The sequence below is a fragment of the Rhinolophus sinicus genome, chromosome 2, assembly GCF_057876585.1.
Source record: "Rhinolophus sinicus isolate RSI-liver-muscle chromosome 2, RSI-T2T, whole genome shotgun sequence".
NCBI classification, from domain to species: domain Eukaryota; kingdom Metazoa; phylum Chordata; class Mammalia; order Chiroptera; family Rhinolophidae; genus Rhinolophus; species Rhinolophus sinicus.
In genome coordinates this window covers 161,712,975-161,734,011 of record NC_142502.1, presented here as the reverse complement: position 1 = coordinate 161,734,011, position 21,037 = coordinate 161,712,975, and the positions used below count along the sequence as shown (strand labels likewise).

At 39.9% G+C, this 21,037-nt stretch overlaps 1 protein-coding gene across 6 annotated transcripts in view; it reads left to right on the top strand.

Moving 5' to 3' along the window:
• MTA3 (metastasis associated 1 family member 3) overlaps positions 1-21,037 on the top strand; it is a 178,379-nt gene that overhangs the window by 31,402 nt on the left and 125,940 nt on the right. Inside the window, exons 1-3 of one of the 6 annotated variants that reach the window (XR_012496310.2) lie at positions 5,354-5,838; positions 7,499-7,566; positions 13,633-13,726. Coding sequence is in view for 5 of the 6 variants with exons in the window: in XM_074331928.2 (XP_074188029.1) it covers positions 5,811-5,838; positions 7,499-7,566; positions 13,633-13,726 (190 nt within the window). In the remaining variant the exon portion in view is untranslated. Of the gene's footprint in view, positions 1-5,353; positions 5,839-6,371; positions 6,538-7,498; positions 7,567-13,632; positions 13,727-21,037 lie in introns of those variants that run through there. The other 5 variants (XM_074331928.2, XM_074331929.2, XM_088796194.1 and 2 more) reach the window with 5 other exon arrangements.

The window sequence follows — 21,037 nt, the reverse complement described above, 5'->3', positions numbered from 1 at the left end:
CACTTTTTATTCCCTCATTCTGATTTACTTTCTCTAGAACATTTATCATTCTATGTAGTATATCTACTGACTCATTTACTTGCTCAGAGTCTGTCTTCCCCACTAGACTCAATACATATTTGTTGAATGCAAAGGACATTTTTGAAGACAAGCTTTATATTCTTGGAGCCTCCCCTGCCCCGCCATAGACACATGGATTGGAATCTGAGGAACCAGAGTGCTTCCTGACAAAGGAACCCAATTAAGGGGTTAATATGCACCATTATATTGGTAATCTACTGCTACTCCTGGGGATGTGTGATACCCTTCAGGATGCTGCCACTGGCCCTTATTTGAAGGGCATAACATCCAAGTGTTCTTTTAGCATGAAACCAACCAAGTCAGCTAGAAGGAGAGATAAACTGAGATAAGTTGAGCTCTGCCTTGAGGGTTTGAGACAGACTTAGATGGAGTGGTGCTGGGGCCCCTTCTTTCCCTGTGTATCTCTATTTTATTCTTTTATTGTTTCTGTGTCCCTTAGTCTCTGCATATAGTGCTCAGTGTTTTCTGGCTGATTCCATGTTTATCTAAAATTGAGGGGAGGATACCATCTGTATTAGTTTCCTAGAATTGCAGTAACAAATTACCACAAATTGATTCTCTCACAGTTCTGAAGGCCAGAAGTCAGAAATCAAGGTATTATCAGGGTTGTTCCTTCTGGGGACACTGAGGGAGAATCAATTCCTTATCTGGTGTTTGCTGGAGATCCTTGGCATTCCTTGGCTTATAGCCGTATCACTCCAATTTCTGCCTCCACCTTCACATGACCTTCTCTTCACTCTGCATCTTTTCTTTTGTCTCTTATGAGGTCACGTGTCATTGGATTTACGGCTCACCCTAATCCAGGATGATCTTCTCTCCAGATCCTTAATTTTATCTGCAAATACCCTTTTTCTAAATAAGGTCGCATTCACAGGTTCCAGGTAGGTATATCTTTTGGGGGACCACCGTTCAACCTACTACACCATCTTAGAGGCAAGAGAGAGAGGTAGGAAATAGTCAGATTTGCTTTTTCAAGCTGTGTCCTTTCCCTTCTCTTCCTGTTCTTTTCATCTTAACTCCTCCACCCCACCCTGGCTGCTTTTCTAGAATTGGGAGCAAAACTACCTCTGAGAAATTTGCTCCCTGGTCCTTGTGTGATCTTTAGCCTGGGACATTCTCCCTTGTCTTCAACCATCTGTCTCGGTCAGTGACTTGTGTGGCTCTCTGCCCATGCCCTGCATGTTTGCACATTTGGACCTGGACTCTGATCTTCTGAACCTAGACCTGCTAAACCTGTTTTCACCCAAGCTGAAGGACTCAAGGAACCTGCTTTTTCCCCTGGGGCCAGGGTTTGGCTTACTCCTTAGACCAGACAGGCTGGGCTCCTTGCTGATGGTAACACAGAAAAGGATATTTCCAGCCCGGATCTCTCGCTGAAGCTTCAAGCCTGTTCATCCATCTCTTTCCTAAAGAGGAAACATCTACCTGTTTCCAAAGGCATCTTGAACACAACCCATCCATCTAACACTGAACCTGTCAACTTTCTCCTTCCCCAACTTGCTTTCCCTCCCTTATTCTCTACTCACTAAATCGTACCTCTCTCCACCCAGTTGCTCATAACTTGGTACTACCTCTTCACTCCATGCCTCCCAAAGTCACCAGATCTTGAAGCTCCTACCTCCTAAATCTCTCTCAAACTCAGACCCTACTTCTCTCACATTCCACTGACCCTACCCTAGGTCAAGACATCATCCTTTCTTACCAACCTCCCAGCCGATCTCCTGGCCTGGATTCTCTGCCCTCTGCACTCACTCTCTGCTGTAGCCAAGTCATTCCTGTAAACACTGGCTGATATAGCCCTTTAGTACTTCCCACAGGATTCTGTTTCCTGCCCCACACCCTATACTGCCCAACCATCTCTCAAATCCACAGCACTCCATAGACTAAAAAAAAAAGGAAGCACTAAGGTCAATTACATTAACCTTCTAGGGGTTCATCCCAGTCCCCACTGTGACTTCCAGTTCCTTTTCCATTACCTGGAGATGATGTTATTTCTAGAGAAGGAACCTCCTTGTGGATGCAACCAAATGGCTGAGCTAGCTCCTATTTGAGAACCTGAGGGAACCATGGAACCCTAAAATACACACTTCCAGAAAGTAAGACATTCTGGGATTGGTCCTGAGTTTCCTGTTTTTAGCACAGGGGATCAATGGAAGGAGGAGCGTCATGACTGGAGAAGCTACTGTAGTTTCCTTTCCTTTAGTGGCTCCCTTGCTTTGATTTTTGCTGTCACATACCTACCTTTCTCCTGGGATGCAATCATTCACCTTTAAAACCCAGGACCTTCTTGGAATAACTGAAACAGGCTAGCTGTTTTCCCAAAGAATTTTACTGTATAACAAAATAAGTTCATGAAAGAAAAAAAAGAGAGAAACAAATCACAGAAAACAAGCAAGATATAGCCCCTTATCTAAAGCCTGGCGTCTGGTTTCAGATTACTGCAATTACATTCTAGACCCCTAGGCTTTTTTCCTGAGTTCAATATCACAAAGCTCCCAGACTCTGGCCAGCCCCATCTTCTTTTTTTTGCATGTATAAAAACTCCATCCTGAAGTTGAAACAAAAACCAACTCTCTCTTTCTATAGCTCTCTTGCAGTGTCCACTTTTCTTCAGCTAAATGGTGGGACGCTGGAGACTGACATAGGAAAGTGTCCTCAGCTTTTAGGCAATCCCTTATCTGGCTCTTTAATCACATTAGTCATGCTAGGGAATTTTACCCATGGGAGGGCTGGATTTGCCCTGGGATTTCTGGCTTGGTCTGAGAGACACTTCTTCCTTTGTAATGAGGATGGCTGGATTAGAGAAAAGGGACCTAATAATTATGAAGCTGTTAATATGTGCTGAACACTTGTATACAGAGGGTGCCCAAAAAATGTATACACATTTTAAGAAAGGAAAAAAACTGTATTAAAATTGTAATACTCAATATATACCGATAAAAAAAGATGAGTACAAGTCATGTGTATACGTTTTTGGTACCCCCGGTGTTTAATGTTTGCACAAGCCTTTGCTGGAGGTGTCAATCACTATCCATATTTTGTAGAATTTGAGGCTCAGGGGGGTTAAGTAACTAGTTCAAGGTCTTCAAGCTAAACAGCCAAACTAAGAGTGAAGTTTGGGCTGGTTGATGACAAGTGTGTGATCTGAACCAGGCAGCATAAGGAGGCAGAGGTGCCTTTGCTTTCTTCGAAGGTGCCGGCTTCCACCTCTTTGTCCAGTGGGAGCGATTCTTTTAGTCTATAAACATTTGCTGAACTCCCTTATTGCATATTTCTTTGGTATTAAGAGGTATAAAAGTGTCATAGACAAAGTCCTTGCATTCAACTCTGCAATGGGTTCTCTAACTATATCAAGTCCATCATTCTCTGGCACATATTCTTTCTGATATTGAGCACTTACTACGTAGAAGACCCTGGTCCAGGAGCTTGAGGTGGAAGAAGCTAACTACGCAGAATCTAGAGGAAGGAAAGGGCCCGGGTTCTGTCACCATCACTACGTCCTGCTCTTCCCCACCAAGTCTCTGAGGCTTTGGTGGGGGGGGGTTCTAGATAAGGTTGTTCCTAAGGGAACAGGTCGGTATCCGCGGTATGGGGGGAGGGAGTTTTCTTGGCACCTTTTGTTCATTTATTGAAGTTAGTACAGTCATCACAAACACCTGGAAAGGATGCACAAAGCTGGGGAAATGAGACAGGCAGACAAGGGACTAACAGAAATGCAGGAATATTTTGATGGGGAGAAATTGCTCATTTATTTAAAACTAATAGGAAAACCCCTTAAAGCTTGTGATCTATCTTTTTTGCACTTTATGGATTCCAGGTAGCCTTTTTATTTGGAGAAAGGCTTCCTGGGTTAGAGAATTCTAGGCCAGAGGAAAGGGCTGAATTATAATCCCAATATCGTTGCCAGTTGACTGGATGACTCCAGGTGAATTATTCAGCCTACTTATATGTCAGCTTAGAAATGCAGTGATGTCAGGTAAGGCACAACATGTTTTTGGTAGGATCTCAAATAAATGGATTTTAATAAATAACAACCACGCAGTGTGCATAAAAGAACACTTTTGCTTTTTTCTCTGGGTCAAAATAGCTGACCCAGGCTCACAATTTGACACATGGTGTAAAACCCTTGGGAATCTGAAACTTTCCGGAGTTTAAAAAAAAAAAAAAGCAACGAACACCTGTTATTTGCATGGGGCTCTCTGCAGAATGGTTTACAAAGCATTTTCAGGTATCTTCACAACTGATCCTCACCCGACCTATGAAGTGGAATTAGTATCCTTATTTTATTCGAAGTTGAGAAATCTTGGGCCATAGTCAATAAAGGTAATTCAGGCAAAGGTGCTTTATTTTATTTTTTACTTTGCCTCAGCTAGCTAGAAAATTATTTTTTTCCTCTCAATAATTTGTAATCATGGACCATCACAAATGCCATCGCCAGACAAACAAAACACAGTCTGCTTTTCTGGGGACACCTCCCATCCCTGCGCAGACCCCAAACTCAGAGTCAACAACGCATAGCTGTATGTCACCAGAAACTTCCAACAATCCACAACAGTAAGGCATCATCTTCATGTTTATTATACAGCAATGCCTGGGAGTAGTTTGGAACGGACTGGCTTCTCTAAATAAAGTTGTTTGTGTTCATTTGGGGGATAGCCAGCTCCGATTCAACTCTTATTTGGTTTTCCATTTCTGTGAGGGTATGAAGGATGAGAAAACAGGGATTGTCTAGAGAATTAGCATGGGAAAATAACTATGTAAAAGCTTTAGGCACATAACTAAGTTCACTCCAACAGTCAACAGCAAGCTGACTGACACTGTCCCCTCCTTTGGGGGTGCTGGTGAAGAACTGTAGAGCTCTGCTCCCCTATGAACAAAGGAACACCCTGCCCCCATCCTCTTCTCCCAGCAGGGCAGCTCTGTATACAGGGGCTGTCTAGAGGCAAGTCTTCCCGTTGTGTGTTCTGTTCAGCCCAGTTTTGGGGTGAACGTTGATAGACCTGCCACTGCAGTTAGGGTGGACTTGGAAGGGAGCCAGCTTTTCTAACCTTGTCCACAGCTGGGTCTCTGCCTGGGGAAGCTGGCAGCACCTGGTGTCCTTCTGGCCTTAGGGCCTACAAGCTCCAGGCCCGCCGTATTAACATCCGCACAAGGAAGGCGCCCTGCCGCGTGCACTTATTTGCATCCAAGTGTTTGCTTCGAGACAGGAACTCACGTGCTCGAGGTCACATTTACTGGGGCTCCCAGGGACGGAAGCAGAGGGGAAGACTGTCTCGGGGTGGGCAGGTGACAGGGTACGCTGGGTGGGGCGGTAGGGGCTCTGGGGAGGTCGAGCCCTTGCCCCCAGCCCAATTCTCCAATGGTCCCTGGTCTGCATTTGCGAGTGCAAGCCTCCTGGGTCAGGACCCTTGCCCTAGGATCCTCGACTTTCATCAAGACCCCCCAAACCGGACCCCTCCCCAATTCCCTGCTGGCCCGGGTGCGCTCCAACCTCCCCTGGCCCGGCCCACTTGGCCTCGCTTGCCCGAGGCTGGGGGCGGGCACCTGCCCCCACCCGTCGGCGTCCCCTCCCCTTCACTTCCCCCTCCCCTCGTTCCCTCCTTCCCCTCCCCCCCGTGGCGAGGCGGCGGCGGCGGCGGAGGCGGTGGCGGACTAGGCTGAGGCGGCGGCGGCGGCAGCAGCGGCGGCGGGCGGGGCTCGGCTCGGGCTCCGCGGGCGGGCGGGCGGACATGGCGGCCAACATGTACCGGGTCGGAGGTAGGAAGGCTCGGCCCGACCCGGCCCGTCTGGGAGCGGGTTCCGGGAGTGGGGGGTCGGGGCGAGTTCACCCTAACCGCTGGGAGCCACGGGCGCCCGGACTGAGGGCGCAGGGGGTTGGGGGCGCCGGGGCCCGCAGAGGGGGCCGGGGCTCCCCACCCTACACTCTCCCCTTCCTCTACCCCCTCCCCCCACCGTGGCTCGTGAGGGGCCTAGGCCCACCTCCCCCACCCGCCCAATGTTTCAGGGCCGGGCCTGTACTTGGGGGTGTGAATTATCAGACGCCCCCTCCAAGAACTCCCATGGGGGTATGGGCTGTCGAGCCCCCTAATAGGGTGGTCTTTCCTCGCGTGCCTTCTAGGATGTGGGGGTTGGAGGGTGGGGGACATCCCCCATCTTCTACTTCTCTTCAGTGGGGTGGGGGTGGGGGCGATGGGGGCCCAGCCGGGGTCACAGCTGGACAGGCCTGTTAGCAGGGACAGGGCCCTGCACCTCTCCTCCCTCACATCCTCCGTTTCTTGTCCTGCTCCCCAAGAATGGGGCTTAGTGGGGCCAGGGCACCGCAGCCAGAGGTGGGGAGGTGATCTCTGCCTGGACGTTTGCTGTCCTGTCTGCCTCCTTCCCAGCCTTCTGCAGAAGAGAGAAATAAGGTCAAACAAACTTTCTCCCTACTCACGACGCCCTCCTCCCTCTTTCCTGGTAAAATAATAATTCAGATAAGTGGCGTGTTTGTGTGTGAGACTTGCTTGTGCTTCTGTGCTCATTAGCTGAACTCCTGATGGATGGTGTTGGGAATGGCCTGGCTAAATGAGGCCACTTTGCAGAAAAGAGACAGGAAAGAGCCACTAAGATAGACAATAACAATGCAGCCCAGCCTCTCAAATAAACACACAGTGGGAAATTTCCAGTGAGCCTATTAAATGAGAGGAAAAGCCACACTTGAAAATTTTTATTCTTTTTTGTTGAAAGGCTTCAGCAATTTTTTTATAACAGGACCCTAAATGGATCTGGATTACATATAGTAAAAGATGATAAAAAAGACTGATCCTACCTCGGAGAGCTCTGTCTCTCAGAAAGTGACATCCGCTCCTCTCCGTGTTTCCCCCTTATCTTCCTAGCTAGAGCTATGGAAAAGTTTTGTCAGTGTGCTTCCTCTTACCTGCTCTGCTCACCTGATGGTTTGTTTATTTTTTGTTTATGTTGATTGAAATGTACTTTGGGCTGCTGGGCCTTTCAGGATACGCGGAATTTGTCTTAGGTCAATAGTTTTATGTGAGAAGCATATTCCAGGGCAAATTGGATTAGAGGGAAAAGATGTTGAAGCAGTTATAGTATGAAAGACACATAGTTTAGTCATCCCTGACTACTCAATGATGACAAGAGGTGTTGTTTTGTTTTGTTACAAAAGAAATGACATGTGTGGGACAAGAGTGTAGGAGAACTTGATAAAACATTAATTGAAATGAAAATGCGGGAAAATCAGGGTCTGTGAATATAGTAGGCACATGAGAATACATTGAGGTTGCATTACTAAGTTTGTTTTTACCAGGGAATGAATTTACATGCTTCATTTTGAGTGTGAATTGCCTAACATAGAAAGTCATAGATTGACAAATGTGAACTTGCTGTTGAAAAGATTAAGCTCTTTCTTTAATTACAGATTACGTCTACTTTGAGAATTCCTCCAGCAACCCGTACCTAATCAGGAGGATAGAAGAACTCAACAAGGTATACACTTGGTGTTCTTGATTCTAATATTACAAAATAATTGTTTTCCATTGAAGGTAATTGGGTAAAGGGCATAAGAGGTGATTTTACTTTCAGTCCCAGACTCTCTGAAAGTAGAGATTTCAGATTAGAGAGCTAGTAGGGATTCTGAATATTCTTTTGCTTTTTATAATTACCTCTGATATTAAATGTTATTGAACATTTAATATCTGCAGATTTCTTCAAATTGCTTAGAACCTCTCAAGAGTCAGTCACTCCTCTAACTCAGTCCCTTTTTATATTTAGAGTCATAATTCGTGTTTCTACCTTTTTAGTGAATTAATTTTTTCCTCCTCTAGCTTTAGAAGAAGGACACTAGGAAATAGAATGTTGAAGGGAATTTGTAAAATCCTGGGCTAGGCTAACTAATAAGAATACGGTTTTGTACCTTAGGCCCAAGTAGCTTTGTACCTTAGGCCAAATAAGTAAAACTTTTACGTGAAGGTTTGTCCCTGATCACAGGTGTCTAGGACATCAGAAGCATTATGACTGCAGTAGATGAGCTTTCATAATGGAGGCTCACGAAAACAATCAAACTACACAAACCATAGATTTCAAATGATGCTCTGGTTTCCTCCAAATCACTTTGAGGGTTATTTGTGTAGCTTATGAGAATTCATAGTGTTAAAATGTTTGGGGCTGTCTGCTGATACCTTCCCCCCAAAATACCATCCTGGAGACTGAATCCCCTGGAGACTGAGTTCTGAGTCCCAGGAAGCCAGATCTGGCCACAGGCATTTCTAGCTTACCAGCCTGGAGGTCTTGGTTTGCTTCTGGGATTACCATAGGGGCCTTGCATTTTGAAAACTTCTGTAGTGTTTGAGACCACCACCAAATGAAGACGCTGGGCTGGAAGTGTCCCTCTTTGACTTTCCCACTTGCTGCTCTCCACCTCACTCATTTGTGTCCAAGCACAGTAGACGGCGCTGTTTCTCACATGTCCACCGTGGGATCGATTGATTGTTACCATTCCCTTTATCTTGCTCTTTTTTTGATATCTTTTATCACCTTCAAATATACTTAATTGTGTTTATTTTCATCGCCTGTTTTCCCAAATAGAATGTAAGCTGTCTGCGTGTAATGATCTTTTCTGTTCATTAATGCATCCCAAGTGTCTTAGAATAGTGGCTGGCATATAGTTACGGCATTCAGCAAATATTTGTTGAATTAGTGGATCTCTTAAAATGTCTGATATTAATACCTGTGCATAGTTTTCCTGTTTACGAAGTATTTTGATTGATTCATTTTGTAGATATTTCTGAGGACATTTCTGCCACTTGCCAGGCACTTTTAGATAGGCACTTGTAGGAATTCATGGGTGAACAAAAATAGGTCCAGTTGTGGAGTCAGACATCATCCAAACAATCCCACAAGTAGAAGGAAAATTGCAGCTGTGCTAAATTTACAAACATCAGAGCATGATGTTCTGAAAGCATGTAATCTGGGGATTCACATTTGTTACCTTTTTTGAGCCTCACAATAACCTTAAACCTTTAAGGTAGATGTATTATGAATTGTAACCATGAGGCACACAGTGGTTTAATGACTGGGTTACACATTGAGCTTAGACTTGGATCATTTCACACTCCTTTACCATTAAGTTACCATCACTTCAAAAGTACCCCCACTCCCCACCCCAGTCCTTACCTTCTCTCTGCCCCTCTGCTTTCAGTACAGAGTCATTAATATAATCATGGTCCTTTGGGGGCTGGGATGACTGAACTGTGAGAAATGGAATTTCAGGGAATAGCAGTTTGCCTGGATGGAGTACTGGTAAACAGGAACTGAGATTGGCTAAGTAAATCCTAAATATTTACATTGGGCCTTTAGAAAGAATGGGAAAAAATATTTTAAATAAGTCATTAAACAAGTATTTATTGAGCACCTGTTATGTACTAGGCACCATGTTAGGTTTAGGACACAACCGTGAACAATATGGACATGGTCTTTGCACACACAGTCTACGTTCTGGTGAAAGAGATGAGGGAGACCCCTGGAAAGATAAGAGGCATAAAGAAAATAGTGAAAACTTCTAAGAAGGAAATAAGCAAGAACTTTGACAAAAGGAATAAAAGAAGTCACTTGCTTTGCATAGGGAAAGAAAGGACTTCTAGGATGTTGAGTTGAGGCCTATAGTATGAGCGAGGCAGCCGCGGGAGAGAGGCCACAATAGTGTTCTAGATGGTGGCCCGATGGCTCAGGTGGTTAGAGCGCGAGCTCTCAACAAGGTTGACAGTTCAATTCCCACATGGGATGGTGGGCTGCGCCCCCTGCAACTAAAGACTAAAAACGGTGACTGAACTTGGAGCTGAGCTGCGCCCTCCACAACTAGATTGAAGGACAACGACTTAGAGCTGATGGGCCCTGGAGAAACACACCGTCCCCCAATATTCCCTGATAAAATTTATATTAAAAAAAAAGAGTGTGCCAGAAAGGCCTTGAAAAGATCTGAGGTCAAGTTGGCAAAGTGGATTAGAAAATCCAAATAATTCTTTTAAGAACACTTGGTATATAATTGATAAGCAAGGAGAAGAAAGGACGTTATTATCTTCTAGATAGAAATTTTTTTAAGCCAAATTCTTAGGATAAGCTGTCAATCACCATTGTTACAGAAAATTCACTTTTACGGGATGGCTCCTGGTTTTTAAAAAAATCCTATTTGAAATGTTACTTGCTTAGTTTGAAATCTGGACTACAGTATTTCTTTTATAATTTCAGTAATATATTTTAGTCTCAATTTTTTCTGGAAAAGTTTTGTGAACTTTTAGGTGTAAAACTAAATACCAGTTGATGAATACAGTTAATATTTCTTATCTTATAGTCCCTCTTTTCCTCTCCTAATTTGTTCTCAGATATAGTGAAGATGATTTTTTGGAAGAAGAATATAAGGTTAAAATAGTAAACAACTTGGTAAATTTTATTTAGTCACTATCTAGGTTGGATGTTGCTCTTGTTTCTAAAGATTGAGTGCATATATGTTGAAAGAAATCTCTGTGCACATAATAATGAAGACGTAGTCTCAGGAAGTTTTGGAAGTTATGCTTGTGGATAAATTAGCATGTTATTTGCTATTGGGTTTTTTTGTTTGTATGTTGTATGATTTATCTGTATCTTCATATTCTGTGTATTTTAGTAGTCTTCTGACTTGCTCTGAGCTTCGTTTTAATGTTTAGGGTCTTATATTCTTGGTGGAGGAAGGGGAGTCGCTAACTTCTTTGACCATCTGATGAGTACCCCCTCCCGTCTACATTTGCACAAACAAGACTTTGCACATAATTTCAGGAGATTCCCTCAAAGCCCTTTTCATGGAACCCAAGTTAAGACTCCTCCTGCCATTTAGGATCTTTTGGGAACTAAGGACAGAAATTGAGTAAGTCCCTTTCCACTCATTCTCTGGGTAAACCATGGACTTTCTGAAATGGAAAGTGTTTTTTTAAAAAAATATTTTTTTAAATAATGTATTTTCTAAGTCTGGGATAGAAACGGACATGAGTATGAGGTTAACTAAAATGATTTTAGAGCTTAAGAAAAGCCTCTTATTGCTAGAGGTTATTTTAGTAAACGTGTTTGACAGAACAGAGATTTAAGAGGCTGCAAACTAAATGGAGAAAAGAACCCAGGAAAAACATTCGTGTTCCTCGTGGGTTCTTCTTTATTCGTGTCCCCATTTTTCCCACCTGTGTGTTTTTGCTCAGGGCATTCCTTTTTCTTAGACTAAGTCCTCCAGGCTTCACCTGTTGGACTCCTTTCCTAGCCACTCCATTTCCTCCTTTATGAAGCTTTTTTCTGCCCTTCCCCCAACAGGTTGTACTTCCTGCCTCCAAGAGTGAGAAGTGGAGTCTGGAAGGGAAAGGGGGAAGTAAAGGAAAATAGTGCTGGGAATATTGTCAGGGATAGTTTACCTTTATGCGTTAGTTGTGGGGAACCTGTGAAGGTTTCTGATCAGGTGAGGGACAAGATTACACCTGGTTTTTGGAAGGGTGGAGAGGAGATGACATGTGACCAGGCATCCTTGCCAGAGTGGGGGCTCAGTGAGGGCAGGCACCATGTATTTGCAGTGCTTAGCTCAGTGCTTGGGCACATAGGAAGGGTTCAAAAGAAACTTGGAGTCACCCCAATAAATTTAATAAAATAAAATTAAAAAAAAAAAAAAAAAGAAACTTGGTGAATAACCAAAGGGTGGTGGTGGGAGGTGGAATACATATACCAAATATTTAACCTACCTCTTAGAGCAGCACTTTTTAAACTGTTCATGGTGAAGGATTTTTAAGAATTTTCACTATCTAAGACTGCTTTTGTAAAATTAAAAAAGGTAGAAAAATGAAATTTAAAATATTCTTATAAAAATACGAGCCCCCATTTTTCATTGTTAGGTTCAATAGTATAAAACTTTCAAATACTATAATACTCTTATTCTCAATTCTGCACTTTCACTACAATCACTGTTGTGGACTGGGCCTTGGACCACAATTTGAGTAGCTTAGCTTTAGAGGGATGTCTGAGGTTTTGTGTGTGTGTGTGTGTGTGTGTGTGTGTGTGTGTGTGTGTGTTGTAGAGGCATACTATAGTTGTAAACTACCTCATGGCCAAGTGTATGCACAGTTCAGAAGAGAATATTTATTTTGAACTATGGCCTTCCACCCCAAGCAGGTTTAAATAAGAATTTTTTTTTTTTTTAAGGAGGGTGCAGCTCACAGTGGCCCATGTGGGGATTGAACCGGCAACCTTGGTGTTATTAGCCCCACACTTTAACCAACTGAGCTAACCGGCCGCCCCTAAGTAAGAATTTAATTAGCTTGTAGACTTTCCCTGTGGAAGGAACTCACTAGTGAGGCAGAAAAAGGATGCCTTGAAACTCTTGCTTTGGGTTTTCAACATATTTCTTTGTCAAGAAGACAATGATAAAGAGCTTATAATTGGAGTCATTGATAGATTTTATTTACATGGAAATATTGGCCTGTTCTTTTTGCAGATTGTTGGATCATTACTTCTGGAGGATGTATTTGATCACAATATTGTGAAACAGAGAAAGAAGCACTTTGGTTAGGATTTAATATTGTTTCAATTTTAAGGGGCAATATTTCTACAAGATGATTTTACACTCTAAAACATGCTAGACTTCATAAAATTGACAAATTTACTGTAGCACATACACTTATTTCTTTATATTTGAATATGTCTGTGAGCCCAGAAAAATTTTGAAAAGTTGTTTTCAATGTGTTTGAAATTGGAAATCACAATAGCATTTTTATCGTACTCTGTGTTTTTATAAGGAACTTTGTAATGAATGATTGACCTTCTTGAAAGCACTCAGAATTCATAAAGGAGAGTTGGAGCCTGGGCCCAAGCTGCAGTAAATTACAACCTAACTGAATATTGATTTTTTTCTAGACTGTAGTCAGAAAGAAATAAGAGCGTCAGTGTTCATAACTCAAGGTTTTTAATACTTTCATATTTGAAGGTAAAGTAAGTACTCCTAAGATTATTGATTAGTATGGATTCATAGACTCCCTTGGGCTGGAGAATGCTTTTCCAGGTCATCTGGTCCCTTCTGCACGATGGCTGCACCACACCTACAGAGAGCTTCACCATCCGTCCAATATGGGGGTGTTCAAGAGAGGGCTGGATGATTCTACTCTTAACCTGCACCTCTGGGAGTGGTTTTGGAGGAGATACGTCTAACAGTCTTAAATAAGCTCTGTTGTGGCTGTTGAAGTTTTGGGGCTTAGTTCCTTAAGGCTAATCAGATTTAACCATGTCTGGCGTTAGTTATTAAAAGGGTCTGATCACTTTAGTTTAATTGATGCCAGTAAGTTATTTTATGTTGGACATTTCAGTTTCACTTGGAACCTGAACAAATGCTGCTCATCCTTATTTGAATTTTTCAGCTCTCTGATTATCCTGCAGTTGTGGTTGGCACAGTGTAAATGAGAGTGACCTTATAGTTGTGCTGTATCTAGTTTTGTTTTATAAACTATTTGAATCTAATATTCAGTACAGATGACTTTTATTTTTCTTATTTTTTAGACTGCGACTGGCAATGTGGAAGCAAAAGTAGTGTGCTTTTATAGACGACGAGATATTTCCAACACGCTTATAATGCTTGCAGACAAGCATGCTAGTAAGTTCATTGTTGTTTTTTTTTTGATTACCAAAAAAATGTTTTAAGTCTTTCGTTTTCCATGATGTGAGAAAAAATACTTTTTTGTTATCTGTAGCTTTTTACTTTGCCATTTGTGTTCCTCTAGTTTAAATGGGAGTAATTTTTTGGGTAGTGCTTGGTGTTTTAGTATATATATTTTTTTAGGTTACATCATATGTTTATTAATTAGTCAAAATGCTGAAATAGAAGTCTTTGCAAGTAGGATTTAGCAGACAATTAGGGTAGTGTTTTGCCATCTCCTATTTTCGATGGTGGTTTGAGGATACACATATGAGGAGAGGAAATTTATACTTCACTGGTAATTTTTTGGAGGACTTTTTTCCCTTTCTAAACTGGGCAATGTTTACATTTAAAAAATTCTGAATAGTATATGTTTATAGTATTAGTATGTATGAAAAAATTGCTATGAAAAGAAGTGCAAAGTGATATTTAGATATGAATTCTTGTAGATGGTAACTCTGAGCACTTCTTTGTAGTATAATCTTTATTTTTTATTTTGTTCAATCAACAGCTTTGACATATTTTAGCACCTTTGACTTTTTTTTAAAACAACAATCATAAAGTGATTTAAATCTTAAGAATGAAGGAATATGTGGATTATAAGTACTCTATCTTGAAAGCTATTTTCATCCTGTGAAATACAAAAGGCCAGGATCATGCGTGTGTGTATTTTTCAGTTTGATACTGTGATCTGTAATAGTTTGGTCTTGGGGATCCTGAGGCTTTAGAAATCATTTGGTAATGAGTGAAGGGAGGCTATTGTGTTGCACAGATTGATCTGCGTCTGCTTGAGCAATCTTTCCCCATGTGTTGCCAGTTTAACCAGGTTGTCTTGTGAGTTAAAGTCCTACTGTATATTCTGCTATATAGTTCATAATGTTTTTCAATTTCTTTCTGTTTTTGTCTAGGAAGCATTCATTGTGATATGGGTTGTTGTATAATACTTAAAAATTATATATTGACAGATTCAGGGCATTCATATTTGTCCCTGATGTATGAGACCCAAATAAATCATTTTTTAAAATGACATACTAATCAGTTATTTTAACCATAGCCAAAATCTATAAATTTAATGTGTTGTGAACGCGTCTATGCAGAATTATTTGGATTTTATTCACTGTTAACAACATAAACTTAAGAAATATAAAATGTCTCATTTATATTCCTAAACTTTTGGATTTAATTTAGTTTCTAATGTAGCTTCTAAAGTTGTTGCTGCAAAGGTAGTGAGTGTAAAGATTGTCAGGGGATCTGCTGAGGTTTTAAGAGAGGATCAATGGAGAGAGTGTCCTATGTTAGAAAGATTTCAAATCTGGAGTCCAGGGTGTGGGTGACACTTAATTTTCCTGAGCCTTAGTTTATCCATTTAAGAAACTTTTCATTATGGACTCCTTTAAAGCTTTTATTACAGAATATTTCAGACATATAAAAGTGCAGAGAATAGTATAATACACCTGATGTTTCCATTACTCTGCTTTAACAGTTACCAATACATGACCAATTGATTCATCTAGACCCCTACTCACTTGTCCTATTATTTTGAAGCTCATCAGAGAAAGCTTACCATTTCATTTGTAAATATCTCATATGTATTTCTAAAAGATAATGGCATCATTCAAACTTAGAGTGCCAAGAATATACAAGGCACTTCCATATGCCCTTTACCTAGATTCTGCATTTAACATTTTGTTCTATTGACTTTATCATTCTTTATATATTTATATGTATAAATATGCATATTTTTTCCTGAACAATTTAAGAATAAATTGGAGACTTAAGTGAGTTTTTCCTACACACAAGGAAATTCTTTTACATATAACCATAGTATAGTAAACAAGTCAAGAAACCTAATATTTACTCAAAACTATTCTCATTCACAGTTTTTATTCAGATTTCATGTCCCAATAGTGTTCTTTATAGCTATGTATTTTTTCCTTAGTCTAGAATAAAATCCAGGCTTACACACTGTATTTTATTGTCACATCTTCTTTATAAGAAACCAGTTCCTCAGTCTTTGTTTTTTTGACCTTAACCTTTTTGAAGAAAACCTGCCAGTTATTTTGTGGAGTATGGCTCAAATTGTGTCTAATGTTTCCTCATGGTTAGATTCAGGTTATGTGTTTTTGTAGGTATGCCACAGAGGGACGATGTGTTCTCAGTGCATTGTGTTAGGAGGCGTGTAATTGGGTTTGTCCTAATGTTGGCAATGTTATGTTTTTGATGACTTGGTTAAGGTGGTGTCCCTTTGTCTTTTCTAAGTTATTTTGGGGGAAACACTTGGCAACTATATAAATATCTTGTTCTTGGTCAAACTTTAACCTACTTGTTTTAGCACCCATTAATCATTTAGGATTCTGTAAACATTAGTCTCGTTAATATCTAGTTAGCTGTCACATTTCTCCTCTTATGATATTTTTTCTTTTTTATGGTTTGTTTAAAATGGGATCCAAATAAGGTTAATAGATTATGATTGCTTGATAGGACTCTTAAGTCCCTGTTTTTCCTCCCATGGCCATCCATTTTTAAAAATTGAGATATATTCAGATAGCATAAAATCTTTTTTTTGTTTCAGTTTCAGGTGTACAAAACAATGCAATAATTAGACATTTCACCCCTCCCCCAATCTATTGCCACTCTGACATCATATATATCTATTACAATTCCATTGACTATTCCCTATGCTATACTCCATATCCCGTGACTATATATATATAATAAATTACAGTTGACATACAATATTATGCAGCTTCAGCTTCAGGTGTGCAGTGCAGTGGTCAGGCATTTACACTGTCCATGAAGTGGTCTCCCTAATAAGACATGTGCCCATCTGACACCCTGCAAAATCTTTGGTTATATTCCCCAAACTGTCTTTCATATCCCCGTGGCAATCTTGTGGTTACCAATTTATGCTAATTCCTTCCCCTTCTCCCTCATCTCCACCCCCTTCCCTTCTAGCAATCATCAGTTTTTCCTCTATATCTCTGAGATTATTTCTGTTTACTTTGCTCATTTATTCTGTTCTGTAGATTCCACATATAAGTGAGATCATATGGTATTTATCTTTCTCTGTCTGACTTATTTCACTTCGCATAATGTTCTCTAGGCTCATCCATATCGTTGCAAATGGTAAGATTTCATTCTTCTTTATAGATGAGTAATACTCCATTGTATAAATGTACCACAGTTTCTACTCCAGTCGTCTACTGATGGGCATTTCGGTTGTTCCCAAATTTGGGCTATTGTAAATAGCGCTGCAATAAACACAGGGGTGTATATATTTTTTCGAATTAGTGTCTTGGATTTCTCTGGATAGATACCTAAGAGTGGAATTGCTGGGTCATAAGGTAGTTCCATTTCTAGTTTTTTGTTTTATGGAACAGGTAGTTCCATGCTGTTTTCCATAGGGGTTACACCAATCTGCAATCCCACCTACAGTGTGCGAGGGTTCCCTTTTCTCCACAACCTCACCAGCACTTGTTGTTTGTTATTTATTGATGATAGCTGTTCTGACCGGAGTGAGGTGGTATCTCATTGTGGTTTTTATTTGCATTTCTCTAATGATTAGTGAGGTTGAGCATTTTTTCATATGTCTATTGGCCATCTGTATGTCCTTTTAGAGAAATGTCTCTTCATGTCCTCTAACCATTTTTTAATTGGGTTGCTTGCTTTTTTGGTGTTGAGTTGAATGTTTTATAATTTTTGGATATTAACCCATTATCAGATATAGACAAATATCTTCTCCCATTCAGTAGGATGCCTTTTTGTTTTATTGATGGTTTCCTTTGCTGTGAACAAACTTTTAATGTTGATATAATCCCCTATGTTTATTTTTTATTTTACTTCCCTTGCCCGAGGGGATATATCAGTAATAACATTACTCAGGGTAATGTCTGCACATTTACTCCCTGTATTTTCTTCTAGGAGTTTTATGGTTTCGGGTCTTACATTTAAGTCTTTAATCCATTTTGAATTTGTTCTCGTATGTGGCGTAAATGGTGGTTCAGTTTCATTTTTTTGCATGTATCTTCTTTTAAAGTGCACAATTCAGTGGTTTTTAGTATACTCACAAAGCTATATAACCAGCACCACTATTTAATTTGAGAATATTTTCATCATCCCCAAAAGAAACCAGTTACTCCCCATCCCCCCGTTCTCTCAGCCTCTGGCAACAGCTGTTCTACTTTCTGTCTCTATGGATTTGCTTATTCTGGACTTTTCATGTAAGTGGAATCATACAATATGTGTTTTTCTGTGTCTGGCTTTTTTTTGTTTTTCTGTGTTCTGGATATTTCATGTAAATAGAGTCAAACAATATGTTTTTCTGTGTTTGGCTTTTTTTTTTTTTTTTGGTTACTTAGCATAATGTTTTAAAGGTTCTTCCACGTTATAGCATGAATTCCTTTGTTCCTGTTTATAGCTGAATGATATACCATTGGATGGATATACCACATTTTATCTATTATTCATCAGTTGATGGACGTTTGCATTGTTTTCCACTTTCTGATTATTATGAGTAATACTGTTGTGAACATTGATGTACAAGTTTTTGTGTCGACGTTACTAAGTCTTTTAATCTGTAGATACACATTCATTCATATCCTCTCTTTACCCTCCCCTCCTTTCCCCCTCCCCCTTCCGCCTCTCCCCTCCCTCTTAATATTTTGTTGAAGATACCAGGTCATTCATCCTGTAGAGTTTCCTCTAGTCTGGAGTTTGTTGATTGCATCTCTGTTGTGTCCTTTACCATGTTTCTCTGTAGATGAATAGTTAGATCCAGATTTTAGAGGACCTAATCCAGGATTTGTTTTGGGGGGTGGTGGTTAGGAGGTGCAGGATTACTTCATAGGTAGGATTGTGCTCTTCATGTACTACTTCATTATGTCTGTAATGTATTGTTTTCTGTCTTTTGTTTAACATTTTACTTTGAAATAATTTTAGATTTGTAGAAAAATTACTAAAAATATTACCAAAAATTCCCATATGCCCTTCACCCAGATTTCTCAAATGTTAAGATTTTGCTATATTAGCTCAATTATTCTGTCTATGTACATATTGTTAGTATTTTTGAACCATTTGAAAGTACACTGAAGACCTATTTCCCCTAGGCCCTAAAGATACTTCAGTGAATGTATTTTAAGAACAAGGACATTCTCTTATCTAACCTCAGCATTATGATACTATATAGGCTTATTCAGATTTTGCAGCATTTCCTACTAATGCCTTTTATAGCATAAAGTTTTAAAAAAAGATTCGTAAACTCTTTTTGTAATGTTTTCAAACACTGATTGATTGCCTTAATCTGTTAATTCATTACAGTTGCAAAAATTATGCTTTTAATTCTATCGTGCCCTCATTTGCTGAGTGGAATATTTCTATGAAAAGAATATTTCCTCTGTCAATTATCAGGTTACTCCTCAGGTTCAGATCTTATAGGAAAGGTGTGTTAAATGCTTGATGTGGTTTTTCTTCTTGGTTAACAATTTTCAAAAATAATGAGGTGATTCCTGGTATCCTCCAAACATCATCAGTACATGTCTTTTTTAGTTTCATGGTGAACTTGAGGATTTGGACATACTTGATACTATCAATTATTATCCTTATTGATACTCAAGTTGTCCTATCTCCAACCACTGGAGCTTATGTAGGTTGGTTCTTGAGTCATTTTGAAAGAATCCCTGTAGTCTTTATTATCTTATTTATTTTGTGGTATGACAAGATATTCCAGGATTATCTTTTCCACTTCTTGCCCCAGACCTTGTCTCCATAGAGCCCTGGTTCCTTTTACTGGTAAGTGATCTTGACGACTACAATCTAATCAGGGATGGACTCTTTTTTTGAGAGAGGGTGGTGCTATACCTAGATTGCCATTACTTCTAACAGGTTGGACTATCTTGTGGTGATTCTTTAGAATTAAAGAAACCTGACTTGAGTACTTGTTACTGATTCTTCTAAGGCAATTTTACCAAAGCCAGCGTACATACTTTGTGTTTTAATAGCAATCTTGGTTCTCTTAATCTATTGAAAATGGAATTTCAGATTTAAAAAGTGCTGCCAGTTTAAGATGAACGTGGTTCTCAGGACTGATGGACTCTTTGAGAATGTCATGGGTACTCTTTATGGCCTTTTTGCATTAGATGTTTTTGACATATTGTGTATTTTTATATTGTGATTCTTAAAATGTGACACTTTAGAATATTAAATTTTGTGTCGCCCCATCTTTAACCTGTTAGGCAAAAGGTAGTGTTTACTGTACTTACAGCTCATTTCCTTCCTTAGAATTTTCTTCCTAGCTTTTCAGTTTTTATGTCACTTACTGTGGGCTGAAGTTGGGACATAGGGAAAAATGGAATGAATAAGAATAATTTTTTTACTTACTAATGCTCATTTTCTTTGCCCTTGCTTTTCCGCTCCAACACTCACATAGTTGGAGCTTTGTGGAAGAAGTGGAAAGAAGATGGGAAAATTTATTTATACCTACTCAGAATTTTAAAACCAGAATTAGCTGTTGGAGAGGCTTGGGCATAAGCATATCCTGCCTATGTTAAGTCCTGTTCATATAGTTTACCAACTTAGTGATGATTCTGCCATTTTTATGTTCTTATAAGTAGAATCAGAAAATAGTGTTGACTCTTCTTAAAATTTTAAGTAATGAGACACTACAGGGTGTGGTAATATTATTAGGCAATAAGGTTATGATTTGTTTCAGGTAAAAGGTGAGGTGACTTCTGTACACAGTTCTTATCACATCCAGCTTTAAGTCGTGTACTTATAAAATGTTTTGGTGTCAAAGGGCATATTGGGAACTTTATATTTTGAGATTCATGCAGTATATGATTAAGCATTATTAAAAAGATGTGGAATGTTTAATATATTTCATGGGTTTTTGGTACTAAAATGGGATTTTATAAAAGAATTGACACCTTTTTAAAAAAGATTTAGAACCAGTAATCACATTCAAAGAACTGAAGTAGTTACCTCAAAGAACTGAAATTGGATGTTTTGAATACATCTGCTTTTCTGGCCTTGGCACATAATTTGTGCGTTCTGAGTGCTCAGTGTTAAATTTAATGTTGGGGTCATGGTCTTGATTATCTTTCCAGCCTTGACGTGTCATAGTTGCTCCAAAAATGTTTGTATCTTTAAGTTTGCCAGGGGGACAAATCTGAATAGTCAGGCTACCAGTTGTTTTGTTTTAGCATCTTGGTTGGTTGAAAAGAATCTCTGGTGGTTTTAAAATTGTGGTGCCCAGATTCTTTGACATTTCTTCCA